Here is a 20,751-nt window from a genome sequence, read left to right as displayed (position 1 = left end):
CTGAGTATTTGCTGAAGAAATCTCTAGCTGAGTATTTGTTATGGACCCTAATATATTATTCTTGTGTATACTACATTACTCATCATTATGGAAATAAATACTTTAGTCTTGTCTAAATTCTTTCACTCACATGAAAACCTCTGTGCAAACCAGTGAATGATCCTTTTTGCATTAGCTGCTTTTTCGCCTCTTTATTGTTTTCTTTCTCTGTATGAAGAATAAGAACATGAAACAGCTCTTCCTCACCTATGGATGCAGGAATCTGTTTTTCTGGATGAGGCATGAAAAGTCTCCCTCCCAGAAACCTGGCCATCCCACTATGGCTTGGACTAGGATTATGCTACACCCACTCCTGGCTATTAAAAAGGAAAATATCATGTTTGAGTTACGTTTGCAAGCATTATCTCTTGTCCCTTCAGCTGGCCTCCAAGGAGCATCATTGTAGAAATCTTTACATCTTTCACAAGACAAACCTTCAGTGTTATGGTGGCAGATACATCTCCCATGGACCTGTAATGTGGTGAGAACAGAGGAGATAAGGTTGGAGGGGAGGGGAGGGGAGGGGAGGGGAGGGGAGGGGAGGGGAGGGGAGGGGAGGAGAGGAGAGGAGAGGAGAGGAGAGGAGAGGAGAGGAGAGGAGAGGAGAGGAGAGGAGAGGAGAGGAGAGGAGAGGAGAGGAGAGGAGAGGAGAGGAGAGGAGAGGAGAGGAGAGGAGAGGAGAGGAGAGGAGAGGAGAGGAGAGGAGAGGAGAGGAGAGGAGAGGAGAGGAGAGGAGAGGAGAGGAGAGGAGATTTGTTTAAGGTATGTCAGCAAGATCAGGAAAATTTGAAGCTCTTTGGCTCCCTCAACTGACATAATTTTCAATTATTTGAGCAAAAGGTCTGGAGAATACCTGAAAATATAAACAAATAGTTTTAAAGCCATTGAGTAACATTTAGAAAAAAATTACCTATAGAGATATCAAAGGAGACTTCAACATTTTTTATTATCTCTCTCTCTCTTTCCCCCTATATATATCTTCATATTGAGATACATATTTTCCAGGAGAAAAAAACTCTTGTTCCCAGAGGGAAAGAACTTGCAATCACATTCCTGAGATTTTTAATAATCCATTTTTCACGGGTTAGTTTTGCATTATCAATTATTCTTTGTGCCAATGTCTCCTCTCCTTTGCAGAACCTCCAGGCCCAGCTGGAGTGTGGAATGCACCCAACAAGAGGCCATTCAAGTCTGCACACACCATAGGCTACTTAGTGCATTACATTTGCACCATTACAGCTCTGGAATTTTGCTGCTATTATCAACAGGTCTTGTCCCAGTTGCTTTTTAAACACCACAGTAGTGCCAAGAAAGACAGCTTCAGTGTATTCTAACCCAGGGTTTTAAAGGAAGAGTCTGCATTGAAACATTTAACAACTAGCAGCTGCAAATGGTCAATCCAAAGATTATCAGAGATCTTCCTTCTGCTCCCTCCCTCCATCTCTTCCTTCTCATCAAATACCAATCAAGACTCCCCCTTTTGGAGCCTGCATTAAGGACGCACCATCCCAGCCTGGTGGAAAACATCTCCCCGTAAGTTCTGCACGGAATCACACTGGCTGGCATGGCCATTGCAAAAGCAACTGCCCCTCACAACCATCTCATAGATGGCATAGTAGTACTTCTCAAGGGGATCACTGTGCCTCCTCCCAAGCAGAGCATCTCCAAGGGTGTGGAGTTTAGTAAAATTGATCCTTAGGTTTGTCAATGTAATGAGATCTGGAAGAAAAGAAGAGAGATCATGAGCCTGAGTTCAGTCTAAAATGAACAGTATGAAATCTTCAGCTTGAATCAGTCACCCAAGAATTTTCCCATAGTGAAGAAATAATGAAATCCACTATTGGCCAAGATCAGTAATGCCTACAGTGGCAGGGCAGGGACCCACTCCAGGCATACAGCTGCATAAGTGTTAGCATTCTACTTGGTATGGCTCTGCATTTTCCCAGCCACTGTTTTCATGGGTTCACGTGTACCTCTGGGACTGCTCTCAAAAAGCAGTATGGTTTGGGCCTGAACCCAGAGGGAAAGACAGTTTAGCTTCATGGATGTGATCTGCAGAGCTTTGCTATTTGCCCCCAGGGCTAGAGAACAAGACAAGCCCATTTAATTTATTAATACAATGTCTCCCTAAGATCTTTAGGTACCTAATTTTCCATATCATTGATTTACACCAGCTGAGCTCTTGACCCTTTCAGTGTACAAAACAAACAATACCAGTAAAGTGTCTCTGGACAAAACGTGTACTGTCCATACCTTGGATATATGGCACATATGGATTTTCTATTTCAAAGCTGGGATCCAAAGCTTTTAAAACAATCTGCAAAACAAATCAATAAAGCTCTAGAGATGGGTAGAGCACCCACCAAAGGGATCAAAGGACAGGCTTCTGCTTTTAGCAGACACAGACCAGAGACCTTCAGTTCCACAAATTATTTGAACTCATACAGACACTTGACAGTACCTCGCCTTCAGTGGAGGGCTCGATGTCTGAATATCTTGAATCACAAACAACATCTCCAACACTTTTTGCTGGACCAGAAGAGATGTTGGGAAAAGAAGCTGCACAGTTATGTGCAAAATATCTAAACACTTTCCAGGTCTGACCAAAATCGGTAGAGCGCTCAACCAGCATTGCTGCAGGCCGAAATGTCTGTAAGAAACATTTCAAGAATTCTCTAAGCAGGCATTAATAAGACATCTCAAGGGTTGCTATATTATATGCTTCTTTGGAGGATGCTAAAATTTTGTATTTGGGAGTTTAAAGTCTCATTGCAGGTGCTGTGATGGTTACAGGGTCTCTGAAAAAGCTCATTAGAACTTCTCTCTTGCAAAAGAGAATGGTAATATTTCATATAGATATGTGATTATAAAAGGAAGTTTACCCTAATGATAAAGGAATTTTGTACAAAAAAAATTTGTAGTAATCTGGATCATAATAGATAAGCATGAACTGAATTAAATTGAAAAAGCAGCTGCAGTTCAGATATGTCCTACATTTTCAGAGTTTATTTTGCAAAGTATTTTTTCAGTTTTAATTCTTGGACTTATAGAAAATAGGACCAGAAGGCACACGAATAGGAAGATATCCTCCTCCCCTAAGGCAGGATCAACTATAATTTAACCATACTTGACAGGTGTTTATCTAACCTGTTCTTACAAATCTCTAAAGATGGAGCTTTCATTGTCTCTCTAAGCAATTTATTCCTGTGGTTAAGTAATTAGTGTATAATATTACATAAAAGCTCTGGTAAAAAATGTACCTTAAAGGTCAGGATAAGATGGCTGAATTGGAATAAAGTTTCTAGGTCCAATCTAATGCTGACATGGTCAATGCCTGAAAAGAGAATGAAAATGAAGTGCACAATGTGTACATTGAAGGGCTTGCTGAGACAGTTTTCCCTTGGGGGATTTAAAGATGCCTTTTCCAGCAGAGCAGCTAGACCCTTTAGGACATCCTGTGTGCACAAACCCGTGCAGCTGGTCTCCTTTCCCTGGGGCAATACGATGACCTGCCTTCCTGGCCCTGTCATCAGCAATGCTGCATGTCACTGAGACTGCAGGAGGCAGCTGAAGGTCCTGCTCACATAATTCAGACTGTAAAAGATGGTCATGGTAGGGTTCTGCATTTGCGTGTTTCTGTAATCCAATCAAATAATTTATTTATTGCTAAGACAGAAAAAGAGAACTAATAAAATGAGATGTTTTCTTCACACTAAACAGAACTGTTAAACTCTTCTATACTTCCAGAAGTGAAATTTTTCATGAGCAGAGCTACTGCACCAGGCATCTTCCAAAACTGCAACAAATATGGAAAAAAACTCCAGAAGTCACACATTCTCTGTAGAGAGTTCCAGGAGTTCAGCTGATATCCCCATTGTTCATGACTGCATGCACCATCTCAGGACTCCTGCTGATCAGGCTGTGAATGAGACCTCATCCCAGAAGAAAGGGAGAGCAAATAAAGCTCCTCTCACAGTTGGCCCACAGCTTTATCGGCAGTGGTGTTCAAAGCTGGTGATGGATCCTTGCTAAACTTCCTGAAAAAACAAGGCTTATGGATTTTCAGTTGGATACTCAAAACAAAGGTAACATATTATTTTATTTTTCTATACCTTCATCTCCAACCAGTCAAATGTTTTTCACATAATCACTGTATGTCAAATAAGACAGAGTAAATGTTATTCCTCCTAGCATGTCTTCCCAGAGAAGCTGTAAGGATACTATCTTCATCAATTCTGGGATCACACACACCCTCAGTAAGTTGCAGAGCACTCCAAGCCTAGTGGTGCTGCCAACACCTGTGAAGGATCAGTGACCATTCAGAGGGACCTGGAAAAGCTCGAGAGCTGGGTGCATGGGAGTCTGATGAGATTTGCCAAGGCCAAGTGCAAGGTGCTGCACCTGGGCTAGGACAACCCCCAGTATCAATACAAGCTGGGGTATGGATGGATCCAGAATAGCCCTGCAGAAAAGGAACTTGGGAGTATCAGAATAAGGGAACTGATAGTCAGACTTTATTTATTTATTTATTTCCCCTAAACTATTAGTGCTTTAAAAATAATTTTTTAAAAAAAGGGTATTTGTATTTTACACACTGTCTTTATATCACATCTCTAGGCAAATGTATATTTTGCCCCAAATGAAAATTCTCTGATGGCAGACACCCTGTGGAAAATAAATTACTTTCAGAGATAACCCAGCATTGCCACAGGTCCTCTGTTCAGCTCTTGGAGGTGCTGAGTTTGAAACCTGTTCATAGAAAAACAGACTTTCTGAAATCTTATCTTGCTACACACAAATGGTTTAAATCACTCCGTATTACTTAATTAAAGAACAGATGCAGTTTTTTTCATCTCTCCATGAAGGCAACTTTGTGAAAGCAAATTGCATAAAGAAACCTCACAGTAACATTTTGTAGTAGTATTTTCTCTAAGAAACTTACCATTTTCTGACTGCCACCACTTTTTTTTCCTTTCAGGCTCAAACGTCGTGATAACATTTTCAACCATGTGACTGTTGTGCTGGGTATAGGGATTATATGGGTATCTGGAATCACAGAGAAAGCACTTCTCTTCAGCCTAGAAAACAAAATGAGCAGAATAAAAGCTTAATTTGGATTCTTTACTAAAAATTAAGCTGCACACATATTTATGCCACTGCAAGGCTTGAACATGTCTTGTTCCCTTGCATGTCTGTGCTTTTAATTACTCAGGCTTTTCATATACAAGCCCAAGAGAACCATCATATGCACACAGCATGCACGCAGTAAGAGTTGGTCATGGTCTTCCCCAGCTACTTTATAAAAATTACACTTTTTCAGTTGTGGAGAAGGGATCTTAGTAAGACCAGGTAAGTAGCTGGTTTGGGATTACATCATCACCCTGAGAGCTGTCAGTGTCTTTTGAAGCATAGGGAAACTGGGAAAGTTTAAAACCAATGCAAAGGAGAAAAATCAGGATATCAATAGGATGAAAATGTTACAAGCAGAAGATGAAGGTGGTAATGACTTATCAATACCTCAGTTCTGAATGAGAGGCTTTGATAGCGAGGGCAAGGAGTTCCTGTTTAAGGTGATAAAATGGGGATTAAGAAGGAGACCAAGAAGAGGTGATGTGCTAGGCTGGGACATGGCCTGTGCTGAGCCATGCAGAGAGTCTGAGCAGCCATCACAGCCAGCAGAGTCCCAGGGAAGTGTTCAGCAGGGTGGGCAGGGGTGGACACACTGCACAGACTGACTCCAGGAGATTTGGGCAGAGCTTGAGTGTGGGAATAAGCCACAGCAGAAGGTGATGCCCAAGCTGTGCACCTGGCTGGTGGAGACAGTGGCAGAAAGAAGAGTGGATGACACAGCACTCCAGAGGGAGCTGAAGGAGGCGACATGAGTTCAGTGCCCATGGCTGGGACCCTGGCTATGACCCAGAAAGGGATGGGTGGAAAGGCACCCCACTTGGCACACTCAGGACCCATAGAGAAGAATTGGGAATGGTTTTAACATCTCTGCATTATGAAATCACCTGGGAATTATTTGCATTTAAATAAATGAAGATATACAGATATGGTTTAATTCATGTCTTTTAAACGTGGTAATTACGTATTTTATTCAGTCATTCTATACTACACTTGACAAGTGTATGAATGCACATTTTAGAAAAGAGAAAAATAAAAAAAATACTCTGTCATGTCATTTCACAAAGGTCTGGTAAGGAGAGCTCAGATTGTTGAAGCAGTTGGAAGGACCATGCACACTTACACTCTGATCTATAGAGACATGCAACATGACACTGAGATTATTAATGTTTAAGGTTGCTCTATAAAAATCTGCTCCAAAGGACAAGCATGTGCATGTCCTTGTCTGGCAAATCAGATTTGCCCCGGAATTGTGCAGCTTTATACTTTCCTCAACACTGAGTACCCTGTCTTTTCCTTTCAAAACATGTGAAAGTAGCAAACCCAAACATTGAGTTAAAACCCATTTAACCCACATTTTAAAAACAGTAAGACATACTAAAGACTAAAAACTATTTGTAGTGCTGCTTTCTGAACACAAAGTAGTTAAATTCTATTTTTTTCCCCATCTGAACCCCAGCTAAATCCTGGCTCTTGGTAGCTTGCCTCGTTGATTAATACCCATTTTCATGAGTAAGGTTTGCTTTTACAAAGCCTGACACAGGTCATCAGGAGGGGAACTGGGAGAGGAAGAACTTTGTTTTACAAGGTGCAAAACTTCCTGGTCTGCCTCCAGCAAAGAATTCAAAATGTGATGGTGAGAAAGCAAATTGAAAGTGAAGTGGGACTCTGATGGACTGTAGGCGACAATATTTTTAAGGCAAGCTGATGGAACAGAATACATTGCCAGAGCATCTCTCTCTCAAGTTCTGCAAAGCAGCAGTTTGTAGCTTTCACCCTCTTGAGGAGACAGCCACCAGGGGTCAAGATATGTTGAAGCAGCATTAAATCATAGGGCTTATTTTCATGAGTCTACATTTACATAATTCAAAGGATAAGTACGGGCAAGTGAAAATACTAATTTTTATTGCTTTTTGATCTCCTCCTAAACAGCAAGAATAAAAGGAAATCATCCAGCTTTAGGGCCAGAAAGATGATTCAGGCTATTTCAGCAAAGGAAAGAGATATTTACATTTTGCAGAAAAATGTAGATAACAATGTGCAACTTGGAGAAGTGCTTGGTTCCACGTCCATCCTTTACTCTGCAAATGTGTCACAACATTAGGCTAGAAGGTCATAAAATATAATTATTTTTATTTGCTTATAAATTAAGCTGTATTTTAACTTCCTCTTTAGCCTGGGCTGTATTTAGTGACAATATTTCTATTTGTGACAATTTATTAGTTCAGTGGGGCCAAGTCCTGCAGGATGTACAGGGAAATCCTCATTTCAGCACACCTTCCATGAAGAGTGGTTCCCCCTCATCACTGAAGCCAGGGAGTGAGAGGCATCCCTCTGGTCAGCCACATTTTGGATCTGCTGACCCACCCACATGGCCAAAGCCTGGACCACAGCATTAGTTCTTCCCTTTTCAGAGGCAGCTTTCTGCTTTCAGATCAAAAGAGAGGCAAGTGTATAGTTGAATCCCTTAAAAGGCTTCCTCAGGTCTCAACAGCATGCAGACATGTCCTCTGGAGAAGGTCCTGCAGCCTGTGGGACCCTACTACCCCTGCACTCACACACACAGACCGTGGGCTTCACCTCTGGGGCCTGAGTGGGAAGACTTGCAGAGCAAAGCTCCTTCAGAAATCCCTGTGCATCTCAGGGGTGTTTCTCCCCCTTGAGAAGATACACATCACTGTGGAGGCAGTTTGCTGCCAAACCCTCCATATGTGCTGCAGAGACTTCCACCAGACTATTGCCACACTGTCTGATAATTATTCAGGCAACTCCCACAGGAACTTCCTAGTCTGGGCAAATTCCCTACGCAGATGAGAAGATGGTTAGTAGGAGGAGTGAGAACATGGTTAGTAAGAAGAGTTCAGTTTATTAAAAAAGAAAGAGCAAACCAACCTCTAGGTAGCCTATAATGCAGTACTTCTGAGGGCTGTTCATCCCACAGGTTGATGAGGCTGTCAGCTGCTTGCTGCGGCCCTGGAGAAGGTCTCCAAGGGTTGGGTGGCAGGACCCAGCATCACAGTCATGCTGTGCATGCTGGGGTCTCATCAGCACTAAGCATAAAAGAAGATCAAAGAAATATTAAATTGGTTTCTATACATAACAGTATTCTCCAGATGAAATCAGTTAAATCCCAACACAAGCAGAAAACTCAATTATCCTTTGCCTGTACCCCTTTTGTCCTTAGTTAAAAGTCTTTTAAAGAACTTCAGTAATGAATACACCTGCTACAAAATAATCATTAAAAATATAGCTAGCATATTGCAAATCTATGTTAAAACTTATTTTTTCAGCACATTACTTTTGACTAAATATGCCAATCTGCCATGAGCAATAATTTATTATGCTTCCCACCTTGACATTCCCATTGCCAGCAATCCTACATAAGAACAGTGAGCATTTCAATTGACTCTGAACAGAGACAAATTTGAATTAATTCAACTTATTTCTGTTGACTTCCAAGTTATAATAGTGGAAATTATTGACATCAGGGATCCCTCAGATTTTCTTTTAATTTGCAATGAATCCCTAGTCCAGTGTCAGAACCCTCTCAGACCCCATGGAGTGGTCATTAGTAAATAAAAAGAGTAATTCTGAATTCTCTGAATAATTGCAGGACTTCTTGCTTGTTTTGCCTGAAAACAGCTTTCAGTATCTTCCCCATAATATTAAGACACCCCTTACAGGGCTTTTCCTTTTAAACAAGTTCTGTCCTGAAACTCTGAAAAGGAATGGGTACCTTGGAGGCTATATCCATTCAGCTTTACTTGGCTCAACTTGTTAGAAAAGGTGCAGTTAAAAAAAAATCCCAACAACTGACACTCAAAGATCCCACAGAACACTAGAAACACAACTACAACAGTAAAAATATAGCATTTTATAGACAGATTTCAGTCTATGGCTCAGACTATAATTCAGACAATGAGTGACACTCGACTCTTAAAATGTAAAGAAATCCCTATGTTTAGTTAACCTCCTCTTTTTAGTTATACAAATCCATGCTCATTATTCATTAGCAGATGTTGATTGCCCCTTTCAGGACCTGAATCAGACTCAATTACAACATGTATTTTTTTTGTACTTAAAGGTTTCATATCACTTATAGGTCCCTCACTGGCAAGAGTGAGGAATAAAGATTCACTGTCACATGTTCCTCAACAGCATTTTCTTAAAAGAAGCACTTTAACAAAATCTTGGAAAGGTGTGTAAATCAATTTTCAAAATTGGCCTGAGTCACTGTAGCAGCTGTACTTACTGAGGTGTAACAGGATGGCCAGTCCCAGCCTCATGTCTCCCCATCAAACTCTGACTGGTACTGCTGCAAGAGAAAAACTAGTCCATCACTTGGTGCTCTCTCACCAGGGCACACAGGTGTATCCAGAAACAGTCTTCAGTAAAGTGACAGAGATGTAATAAAAATATAAACACTAAAACAAAACCCTGGATTTGATTTAGTTGTAGAAAAAAAACCAAACCTCATTATGGAAATTTCAGTGCTGAAACTGCGATGAAAGCAGAGGAACACTTCACAAAGGCTTTTAGAGAAGACTGCAAAAACATACTCTCACAGTGTAAAATATAAGCAGAATACTATCGGCTAAAATACTGTAGTATTCTAAGTGGATCAAGCTGTTTGCAGAAATCTAGCTCTTTCTCTGGAGGTTCTTGCTTGTTTTCATTAACTTAAAATATAGTCAGATGTCCTAATCAAGATGCCACTGAGAAATGCCTGATGTCAGGTGCTACAATTTTTGTCAGAGACCTGGTATAAGTGCATCTTAAGGTTTGGTGAAGAAAACCAGATAATGTCAGCATCAATGCAAAAAACTTGCACAGGGAAACTCAGCATGGGTCTGAGAGAGGTTGATTGTGGCATCCTTCCCCTTCCTATTTACCTGAAGGAAAGTGAGATTTGCCAACACAAAACTTCTGTTGGAGAAGGCAGCCATGTATAAAAGACAATCCAGCATCCTGCCACCAAGCAGAACTCCCAAACCAAAACTGTCCTTGCATCCTGTAGGAGCCAGTGAGGCTGGTATGTCCTGTAACAGTTCTGGCTGCTGGGGCATCCCTGTACAAGCATGCCCCAAGCACCATGTCCCAGCTGTGTACTTGTTCCTCACCTTCACACAGCCATCACTGTACTGAGTGAGCTTAAATGAAATACACCCCCAGAGTAGTGGGAACATGAACAAAAGCACTTCAGATGTTACAAGCTCCATGTGGGCTTGGTGCACCCAGCTCTATACAGCACATGACACAACAGCTGTACCTAGATGAGTAGTTCAGCAACCACAGGTAGGGAAAGCTAGCAAGGGCCACCAGGCTTTCAAGCTGCTGCAGCTACTCTCACCTGCCACAACCAGAGAGCCTGGCATGTGACAGGGAGATGATGCTGGTGACCATCCATGCAGCTGTGCCTGGCTCCCTGGCTACAGGGAGACCTGGCCATAGAGCCATGTCCAAGGCAAAACTGAGCAAGTATTTTCTTCCTGTGCTATAGTAGTTATGTCGAGACAGACTGGACTGGCATCAGCACCAGTCCTTTATTAGAAAGCCTTTCACACCTTTTTTCAGTGTACTTCTTTCCAACAACTCTGACTCCTTCCCTCATAGGCAGCTTCACACAGCTCTGACTCCTTCTCTCCTCTCTGCATAACTGACTAAATCCCAACCCTTTCCCAGCTGCCTTAACCTGACTGTGCCTCACACAGCATCTTCTTACCTTATCCATCCCTTGCATGGCCACACGTCCCTTACCTCCTCACAGCACAGCCAGCAGACTCCATCCCAAACTGCAGCAGACCCTCAGTCTCAAGCTCTAACTCAAACTATGATTGTAACTAGTGGCTGGCTAACCCACACTTTTATAACACCCAAACTCACTGGGCAGGCACAGATGTTTCCATTCCTCAATAATCAGTACAGCTGTAAGGAGAGATTGCCTTCTGTACTAGCCTTTCAACCTATCTTCCCACACTGTGCTGGACTTTAAATCTTATACTCTGTCTGAATAATGGACAGATTTAGAGATGATTTAAGCTGCAACCACTGCAACAGCACTGTAGTGAAATACAGGTGCCCATGGTGAGTGATCTTGGCACGTACACATCCAATTCCTACTCTAACACTGTGACATGTAATACCAGTGATTCTCTCTAAACCTGACTCCCCTTAATGGAGAAACAAGGACTAGGAAAACCCAAACATACTTTGGTTCCATGCTTAAAGGAAAATTAAATACTGAAGAGGTCTTACCTGGGTTCCAGGCAGTTGAGTGTCGCAGCTGGGAATGAACAGAGCTGAGTGAGGGAAGCAAGCAAAGGCATACCTGTTCACTTCAGCTGGAGAAGACAGCACATCCCCCGAGGCACCAAGGTGTAGGTGAGAATGAGACCCAGCCTGCAACCTGTCAAAAGCTTGATTTGTGAACTCCTTCTGCTTCTGGCATCAGCAAATATATTCACTGAAAGACAATTGTGACAGGTTAAGATCATGGCAGAAAAAGTTCATGCAACTGAAAACAGAAGGCTGAGATTATTAAAGTGTTGGAAAACAACTCCTTGTCTGTTGTTTAATTAAACATCTGTTCAGTTGATCTGGTTTAAAACCAAACATCAAATTCTTTATAGCTAGTTAACAACAGAAGTCTAGTGGCTCTGGATTATCTGAGCATGGATAAAAAAAGGATAACTCCTCACAGCTGGAGTGTGAATGGTCTGGAGGGCTGTTTGGGGTTCTGAGGTGACTGTAAGCATGCCTGCCAGACAGCTGGGATTGCACTTGTGTGGACATATTGAGCCAAATCTGAAGTAGTTCAAACTCTGGATCATCAGTGTGAGCACTAGGTTTTTCTCAATTTAAAGCTGAAGACAACATGACAACTTGAGTCATGGCTTTGAATTTCAGCACAAGTTTTGCCTGTAACTGTCCCCAGAAGCAAGCACAGGGGAGGGATTGATGTGTGGGGTACAGCACAGTCATGGGCAACACGTGATAGAGCAGCTCTGAAATAGTGTTCAACAGTGCTGTTCTCAGCACAGAACTGGCCACTGTTTTCTGGTGCCTTTGTTGAAACCTGTGGCACTGTGATTCCAGTTTTCACAATGGCAGGTTGCCTTGATACACAATTTTAGAGGTGACATACTTGTTATCAGTCCCCCTCTGACTGTTTGTAAGGTTTAATTCGTGATAGTCTGTCAATTATCATCACACATCCTTAAACAGAAGATTTTCTATATGAATAAAATATATTTTATAAATAAATCACTGCCTTTTCTTTTGGTTCTTCATATTCTTTCAGAAAAAAAAGAAAGGTGTATTCCTTAATCCTATTGCAATGCTCAATACTAAATGTCCTCTGCCATTATAATGATTATTAACTCTAGCAGAAATAATTCTTATACTTAATTTTTTAAAAATTATTTTCCTCAAATGCATGTGGAAATTACTTGTGAGAGACTTTTTTCAGGCTGATTTAATCTGCATGGTTTGCACTCATGCACGATTAATTATTGTACAGATGGTTTATACTTAGTGGGTTTTAATATTAGGAAAAAGACTAAATTATATATTAAGATATTAATTTTACTTTTTATGTGCAATCAGTATGTCAAATGTTGCCTGAAAGAGACACATATAACTGAAGAAAGTATTATTACTATGATGCCACTAAATTATAAAATGGTTGACATTTTATTAACATATTTCTTAGGGAATTCAGAATTTGTTACAGAGAAGTCATGTGAAAAGTAAATATCAAGGAAGATTTATTTGCAGAATATAGCCAGTCCTCTGTTCTGATTTATGTAGGACCCCATGCAAGAAGGAGTTTTTAAACTGCTTGAGGCAGGGATTAAGAAACTTCTTTCTTGCTTCTTTAATCTCTGCAGTGGTAAGGGATCTGGATTTATAATGCATCACTCGTCCCATGCTGGCTGGAGGGTAGATAGCACTGGTGTGTGATTTTTCATGTCATCACAGGTCCAAGGGCTGTCATTGCTTAGGCCCAGGGCATATCCTCAGTACACACAAAGGATGGGAATTGCTAGCACTGCAGCATATATTCCCTTCACAGACACCAACCACCAGTGGGGGAAGGGGCAGGAGTAGAACCACCACTTTAAATTTTCAATATATTTTTCAAGAAATAAAATTATTTGAGCCTAGGATTATTCTTGCTGTGTGAAAAGTAAGTATTTAGTCTAAACAAATCATTTAGGCTTCCTTCATGTCAATGGGGAAAGACAGGGAACCCTACAGAGTTCATCCTACCACCTTCTTTGGACACCTTAAAGGGATAAATCCCCTGTTGGAGGTATCTGCTGCTTTTCTTTGGTTATGGGCAGCTCAGCTCCTTAGTTAGGACAAATGACTGTATTTTAAGCAACTAAAATGTACTCAGATGAATTCCATCCGTGGCCAAAATCTTGAACAAAATCTAGTGGTCCGAAAACCAAAATTATCTTCTTACATTCTCTCTCCCCTCTTTTGTTTCTGCCCTCATTTCTTCAAGAATATCTTATGCCTAAAGTATAATTTCTCAAAGGCAAAGACTGAGCTTTAGTCATTTTTTACATATTGGGACAATGTAGCATTGCATAATAAAACCAGAATGAATTGTAAGTTTACAATCAGGTAAGAGAAGGGGATTTTAATTTTTTTTTTTTAATAAATCTGATCAGGAGAGAGTTAAGTACAGCAGAGGTATAGGCTACAGAACTCAGATGTGACAGGAGAGAACGGGTACCCTACCCCTCAGCCCCTCAGCTGGCTGCTCCTCCATGTTGTGCACCCTGAAGGAAACAGCTACTTTTAAACTTGCATTCAATAAATATTTTTAAAGAGCCCTTACACAATTCAAAAGGATGTCAAGTCTGTTTGTAATTTATGAGATGTTTCTTCTTTTTCTTACAGTCACAGCACCCCACAGTGCCCTTCATCTTTAGTGTGCAAGTTTGAAGGCTTTGATTTTTCCACCACAAACAAGAAATGCAGCTTCAAATCGAATCTTATTTCCCTGGCAGGCACAGCGTTGATAGTAGCAATCAACACTAAAGACTGTCCTGGTTTCAGCCAGGACAAGTTAATTTTTTGCAGTAGCTGGGAGAGGACCCTGATACTATTCAATACCAGCTCAGGTCGTCGGCAGGGGCAGGAGGTGGGAACTCTCCTTCCTTCAGTGCAGTAAACATGGCAAGGGGAATCCCTCCAGCATTGTTAATTTGTCAAGGGATCCGTGGGGAGCATTTTGCAGGTGAATCACTCCCTCTTTTGTACGCCTCTGTTGTTAATATTGTTGTTCTTACTGTTGGTTTTCTTATCTCATGGCTGTTTCCAGTAAATTGTTCTTATCTCAACCTGTGTGCCTTGCCTATTGTGCCTCCAGTTGGAGGGGTGGGGAGGGGGGAAGCAGCAGGTTTTAGCAGCAGCACTAAACTGGAGAATAACATTCCTAAAGCACAGAAACAAAGAAAAAGACAGTGTATTCATTTTAAAATACCATATATTCAAGATAAAATGTTTCACGTTATTTACTAAGGTCCTGACATTTCCCTGCTGGCAGTAGGACTGGGAGGATGAGAAATCTGTCACATACCTTGTTGCAGTCTCATGCTAAGTTTTCTCAGTGAGTTCATGCAGTACCACTGCACAAGATTGTCTAGGAACTTACTCATACCAATAAACAATGAGTTGAAATTTTTAATTTTTCATTCCTATGTTGACCTATTAATCAGAAATAATTATTCTCTAAATTTGAGAGAATAAAAAGAAGGATTATTGCAGATGAAAGCACAACAGAGAGAACTAGAAAGAAAAAAGAAAAGGAATATGCTACTGCAACCTTAAACATGAAGCTTCTCACCGCAAAGCTTTTTGCACAACAGTATCTGTTAATAGGATTTAACAGTGCTCTTATTCTGCTAATGGTCTCTGTACTGCTGAAAATGCTAAGAAAAGATTGTCCTATTTCTATTTGTCCAAATTTGTGGCCATGTCCTGTTTTATATCCCCATTATTAGATTTTCCATACATGTCAGCCTAAATTGCCCTAAGTATTTTTCTCTAGGTTAAAGTAAATTCTTCTGCAAGTGTTGAATTGATGTTGTTTAGAAATTATCTTGTGCTCAGAAGATCTCTCTGTCCCCTGAGGATCACCTGCTCCACTGGCTTAGAAACATTTTCTTACCAATACAGAAAATTTTCATACTATGGTCTGTTTGGGAAGTCAGATGTATTTTGGGGGGATTTTACTGAGGGGGCAGGGGGAAGGGGGGGAGTGAACAAACAAATATCAGAAGCCAAAATACCACAATTTTAAAATTAATCAAAGGAAAACAGTCAATTCCACAAGCTTCCCCCCAAACCCTAGGAAACTGAGATCATCAGGTGAAAAGCTTGACGGACAGAAGGATGACAGCTTCAGTTTGACAAGTGCAAACAGTAGAGAGATCATGTCCACTGGAGTACAACAGCAGCCTGCAAAAGCATTCACTGCAGAGCTACCAGAGCTCAGTGGTTAAAGAGCCACCATGGGAGCCATTGGCTCTAGTCCTCCAGTCGGAAGCACAAAGTGAAATCAGCTTTCCCACCCTCCAGGAAATCACCTGAACTAGTGGTCTCTGAAATGAAAGAAATCTGCCCTCATAGATTCTCTATGATGAAGTGCTAACTTAAGAGTATCCTGACCCCTTCAGATTGCCTTGCAGAAGTGTCTTGAAAATTAATTGGAACCCTGGTGATTGCCAGATTATGCTTTGACTATATAAAGCTTAATAACCAGTTCTTATTTTTGCAAGGTCCAGCTCTCACCAATCATATTCAAATTGTTACAGAAAGCAACAAGCATGATAAAATAAATTTTAAAATCCCTCAGCAATATATGGAGTTCATATTCTTTATTATTAAAATAAAAATAATATTCTTATAAAGCAAAACCTTCTTACCAATTTGTCAAGAGTTCCTTATAATCTGTTTGGCCTACTGGAACATCACGTGAATAACTTACAAGAAAACGCAAAAGTCTGATTTCTTATATGCTGTAATAAATCAGCCGAGACTGCATTTTCTTCATGCAGAAAGCCAATTCTATATTCACAAAGCTCATATTTATAGGAAATATCAGAAGGCACTGTGTTCAACCTAATTAGTCAGCAATACTGTGAAACTCAGTTCATTGCTCGGTAAGGGTATTGTATATGTCTAACAAATTTTCTCTCTCAAGATATGTTTACATTTTTCCTTTGTGGGTTCTCATGGGAAAAATGTTATTGTTTACAGAGGTGCCTTCGTTTTTCACCCTCAGGATAGTTGTGTTAAATGAACTTCTCATTGTCAAAATAGCTTCACAAGGGGGACTTGCAAATTGCTTGTTAGCTGCACTGAGAAGAAACAAAAGGCCAGCTTTGGCAATTTGAGCAGAGTGAGGCCTGATTTCATAAGGCCTTTCTTTTATAATTCTTCTACCTGTCTACATCTCACCATTTTCGTTAATTTAAAAAAAGCTCATATGTTCAGATGTTAAAACAGCTTGCTCTTGTAGGGGTATTATCCCATTAAGGTTATCACTGGTTATCCATTACATATGTGATAAGATACATAAAAGACTGATTATAATCAACAAAACTTATGGTTATCTCTTCCACAACCCATCCTCCCTCCAAGAATTATGTTCTGTTAATGGGCCATTGGGTCCCACTGCATGACTGATAAAATTACATCATCCCATTGTGAGATGCTCCACCCAGGGGGAGGAGCCAAGTATTTCCTACCTAGATAAAAACTGAAGTTCGGAAGATCAGAGCAGCCTCTTTCCACTGGATTCTAGAAGAAGTCCAGTCTCTTCTATGCTACCACTGGACCTCCAGAGGAAAACTACACTCTTCTGCAGGACCACTGCTTCAAATGAACCACATCTGTGAGTCCAGGAGGACTCGAGGTGGTGCAGACACCATTTACTGGGACTGCTACCAACACCCTGACTGATGAGCGAGCTATCAGGTTGTATTCTGACTTTTTCTGCTTGAGTAGTACAATTTTTTTTCTTTTTTTTTTTTTTGTGAGCTAAAGATTTATAAACTTTAAAGACCTGCTGCAGATAAAATTCAAGGCTACAGGATTCAGTTAAGAACTGTGCTGCAAATGATCTTGGGAGAAGAGAAGAGCCACAGGCTGGGTGCAGGCGCAGGGGAGATGGTCGGACAAGATGCCCGCAGTGGCCAAGCTAATCCCCGCGCCCCACCCGAAGGAGCTCCCATGGGTGCCAGGACACCCCTGGCCTCCTGAGGCAGCCCCATGGAAGCACCCCTGACCATGGGAGCCCCCCAGCTCCGCGGGACCCCCCTGCTCCCCGGCGACGACAGCAGAGACCGAGGACTCCGGGGTGCTCCCCAAGATCCCGCAGGCTCTGGAGAAGGTCCTGCAGTTCAAGGAGCTGGTGACGGTCCCGGCGGTCTCGGCAGAGGACGAGATGGAGACGCAGCTGCAGGCGTGGGTGTCGGCCTCCGAGGCTGAGGAGGACATAGAGACGTCCGAAAAGGAGCGGAACCAGAAGCGCCGCAACCGCAAGAAGACGAAGCGCGGGAGGCGCGAGGCCCGGGAGGTAACGCCGACCCCCGCCCGGTGGGACCCCGAGCACCTCCCCGGGGACGCCCCCGAGGTGGAGACCGAGTACGTGACCGAGGAGCCCGAGATCTACGACCCCAACTTCGTGTTCTTCAAGAGCGTTTTCGAGGCTTTCAAGCTGACGGGCGACGTGAATAAGAACAAGAAGGAGCCCGAGGGGGCAGAGAGCGCCACAGTCCCACTGAAAAAGGGACCCGAGGATGGCACCAGGGGTAGCGACGGGGACAGCTCCGACGATGAGCAGGAGAAGAAGCAGGAGGTTCCCAAGCTGTCCAAGAAGAAGCTGCGGCGCATGAACAGGCTGACAGTAGCCGAGCTGAAGCAGCTGGTGGCCCGCCCTGACGTGGTGGAGATGCACGATGTGACCGCACAAGACCCCCAGCTGCTGGTGCACCTGAAGGGCATGCGGAACTCGGTGCCGGTGCCGCGGCACTGGTGCTTCAAGAGGAAATACCTGCAGGGCACGAGGGGCATCGAGAAGCCGCCTTTCGAGCTGCCCGAGTTCATCAAGCGCACGGGCATCCAGGAGATGCGCGAGGCTCTGAAGGAGAAGGAGGAGCAGAGGACGATGAAGTCCAAGATGCGGGAGAAGGTGCGGCCCAAGATGGGTAAGATCGACATCGATTACCAGAAACTCCATGACGCCTTTTTCAAGTGGCAGACCAAGCCCAAGCTGACTATCCACGGGGACCTCTACTACGAGGGGAAGGAGTTCGAGACGCGGCTGAAGGAGAAGAAGCCGGGCGACCTCTCGGACGAGCTGCGGATCGCGCTGGGCATGCCCGTGGGGCCGAACGCCCACAAGGTGCCCCCCGCGTGGCTGATCGCCATGCAGCGCTACGGACCCCCCCCTTCGTACCCCAACCTCAGAATCCCGGGGCTCAACTCCCCCATCCCCGAGGGCTGCTCGTTCGGGTACCGCGCTGGGGCCTGGGGGAAGCCCCCCGTGGACGAAGCAGGGAAGCCGCACTATGGGGACGTATTCGGCACCAACGCCGCCGAGTTCCAGGAGGAGGAGAAGATCGACCGCACGCCCTGGGGGGAGCTGGAGCCGTCTGACGAGGAATCCTCGGAGGAGGATGAGGAGAGCGACGAAGAGAAACCCGACGAGACGGGGTTCATCACCCCTGCCGACAGCGGGTTGATTACCCCAGGGGGCTTCTCCTCGGTGCCAGCAGGGTTGGAGAGCCCGGAGCTGATCGAGCTCCGCAAGAAGAAAATCGAGGAGGCCATGGACGGGAGCGAGAGGCCGCAGCTGTTCACGGTGGTCCCCGAAAAACGCACGGCAACCGTGGGCACAGCCATGATGGGCTCCGCTCACATCTACGACGTGTCCGCGGTGATGGGGCGCAAGGGGCCGGTGGCAAAGGCCCGGGGCGTGGAGGTGGCGCTGGCCCCCGAGGAGCTGGAGCTGGACCCCACGGCCATGACACAGAAGTACGAGGAGCACGTGCGGGAGCAGCGGGAGCAGGTGGAGAATGATTTCAGAGACATGGTGGCCGAGCATGCCGCCAAGCAGAAGAAGCGAAAGGCTCAGACCCAGGACGCCCGCGGGGGCGGCAAGAAGTACAAGGAGTTCAAGTTTTAGATGTCACTGCTGTCCCCTCGGTGTCACCTCACTGTCACTCACCCTGCACCGCCCTCTGTCACCCCGGGCTGTCTCCTGTCCTTGTCCCCGGCATTTTCTCCAACCTGTCCACATTGTTTTGTAAATAAAACGTGGCGTCCTCACCGACAAGGGAAAAAAAAAAGGAACAGCGCTGCAGCGGCCGGGGAGGATCGGGGCCGGGGGAGACCCTCTGCGCCGCCCCATATCTACACCAGGTCTCTTAGATGAACAGCAATTAAATACAGATCAGCCGGTCCCAAGTGACGGGCAGCCGCACCGAAAAGGAGAGGGGTGTGAGCGGCCCCGCGCCGCCGCTGCCGGCGCCAGGGAAGGGAGAACTCCGCAGCACCGTCCTGCGGCCGCGAACCGAGCCCGCCGACCGTGCCACATCCCTGGATGACTGACAGAGCACAAACAACCGAATGCGCATGTACACGGAGTTTACAGTAACAGAAATATGCTGATTTCTGCTGAATAAGCATCACCTTATATGCGTACTACTAGTATAATTCGAACCCCCACAAGTGCCGCGACAACTTGATTTTTTTTTTTTTAAATAAAATACTAGTAAGACTATGTCATACTACTTATGAATATCCTAGTATCACCATCACCTTATATAGAGCTTATCCAGACCTCTGCCAAACCCTGAGAAAGACTCAGTGTCTTTAATGCAATTAATAAATAACTGTCTTCTATCAGGGCAAATGGTTCTTGTTTCTCGACTACACCAGCTAACACCATTCTCAACCAGGTAACCCTGCAGAAGGCCAAATACTTCCAACCATCCATGTTTTTAAGAGTAATGATATTTTTCAAGACTAACTTTTATGTTGGGACTGAGCAAACTCGTAGCAAGGGAATAAAATATAGTATATTTGTAAATACAGTTTCAAAGAAACTTTCAGAAACCTGTTCTTAATGGTCTTTTTTTTTTTTTTTTTTTTTTTTTTTTTCCCCAGGAAAACTGTTCTAAAGAACAGAAAATAGAACATTAAAATAAAAGAAATACTGAAGGTCACAGCATATGCTATTGTGTCTATCTCCTCATATGTCCTTGTGCTATGTTAAGACAATTCAAGAACATTATGTGGAAGGATTGCTTTTTTATGCAACTTGATCAATTATCAAAATATTTCTGTTTTGTAATCATGATCTAAGTACTAAAAATAGCTAAGCAGTGAAAGAACAGGCTTTATTACCAACCTGACCTTTGAAATCTGGACAGGAATTCAGTTCAGTGAGTGATGCTCTTTTTCCTCCCCACTGATACCATACAATCTATCAACAACATACAGCAAATCTCTGCTGAATGAAAGACACAATTTTGAGTCGGTTATCTGTCTGCATCAAAC

At 43.3% G+C, this 20,751-nt stretch overlaps 2 protein-coding genes across 2 annotated transcripts in view; one reads left to right on the top strand and one right to left on the bottom strand.

The window, feature by feature from the left end:
- Window positions 1-9,452, bottom strand: part of LAMB4 (laminin subunit beta 4) — a 39,153-nt gene extending 29,701 nt beyond the window's left edge. The window contains exons 1-8 of the mRNA XM_056510875.1: window positions 9,419-9,452; window positions 8,059-8,216; window positions 4,982-5,117; window positions 3,300-3,373; window positions 2,501-2,689; window positions 2,293-2,356; window positions 1,544-1,758; window positions 390-510 (exon numbers count right to left, since the gene is read on the bottom strand). Coding sequence (XP_056366850.1) covers window positions 390-510; window positions 1,544-1,758; window positions 2,293-2,356; window positions 2,501-2,689; window positions 3,300-3,373; window positions 4,982-5,117; window positions 8,059-8,216; window positions 9,419-9,452 — 991 coding nt within the window. The remainder of the gene's footprint in view (window positions 1-389; window positions 511-1,543; window positions 1,759-2,292; window positions 2,357-2,500; window positions 2,690-3,299; window positions 3,374-4,981; window positions 5,118-8,058; window positions 8,217-9,418) is intronic.
- Window positions 9,453-17,475: 8,023 nt separating this feature from the next.
- Window positions 17,476-19,429, top strand: SF3B2 (splicing factor 3b subunit 2). The gene is given in 2 exon segments (XM_056510890.1): window positions 17,476-17,531; window positions 17,533-19,429. Coding segments are annotated over 2 exon segments (1,899 nt in total). The 3' UTR covers window positions 19,376-19,429.
- The last annotated feature ends 1,322 nt before the right edge of the window (window positions 19,430-20,751 follow it).

The sequence above is a fragment of the Oenanthe melanoleuca genome, chromosome 1A, assembly GCF_029582105.1.
Source record: "Oenanthe melanoleuca isolate GR-GAL-2019-014 chromosome 1A, OMel1.0, whole genome shotgun sequence".
In the NCBI taxonomy this organism is placed as follows: domain Eukaryota; kingdom Metazoa; phylum Chordata; class Aves; order Passeriformes; family Muscicapidae; genus Oenanthe; species Oenanthe melanoleuca.
Note: the sequence above shows the minus strand (reverse complement) of the source record. Positions and strands in the feature narration are given on the sequence as shown.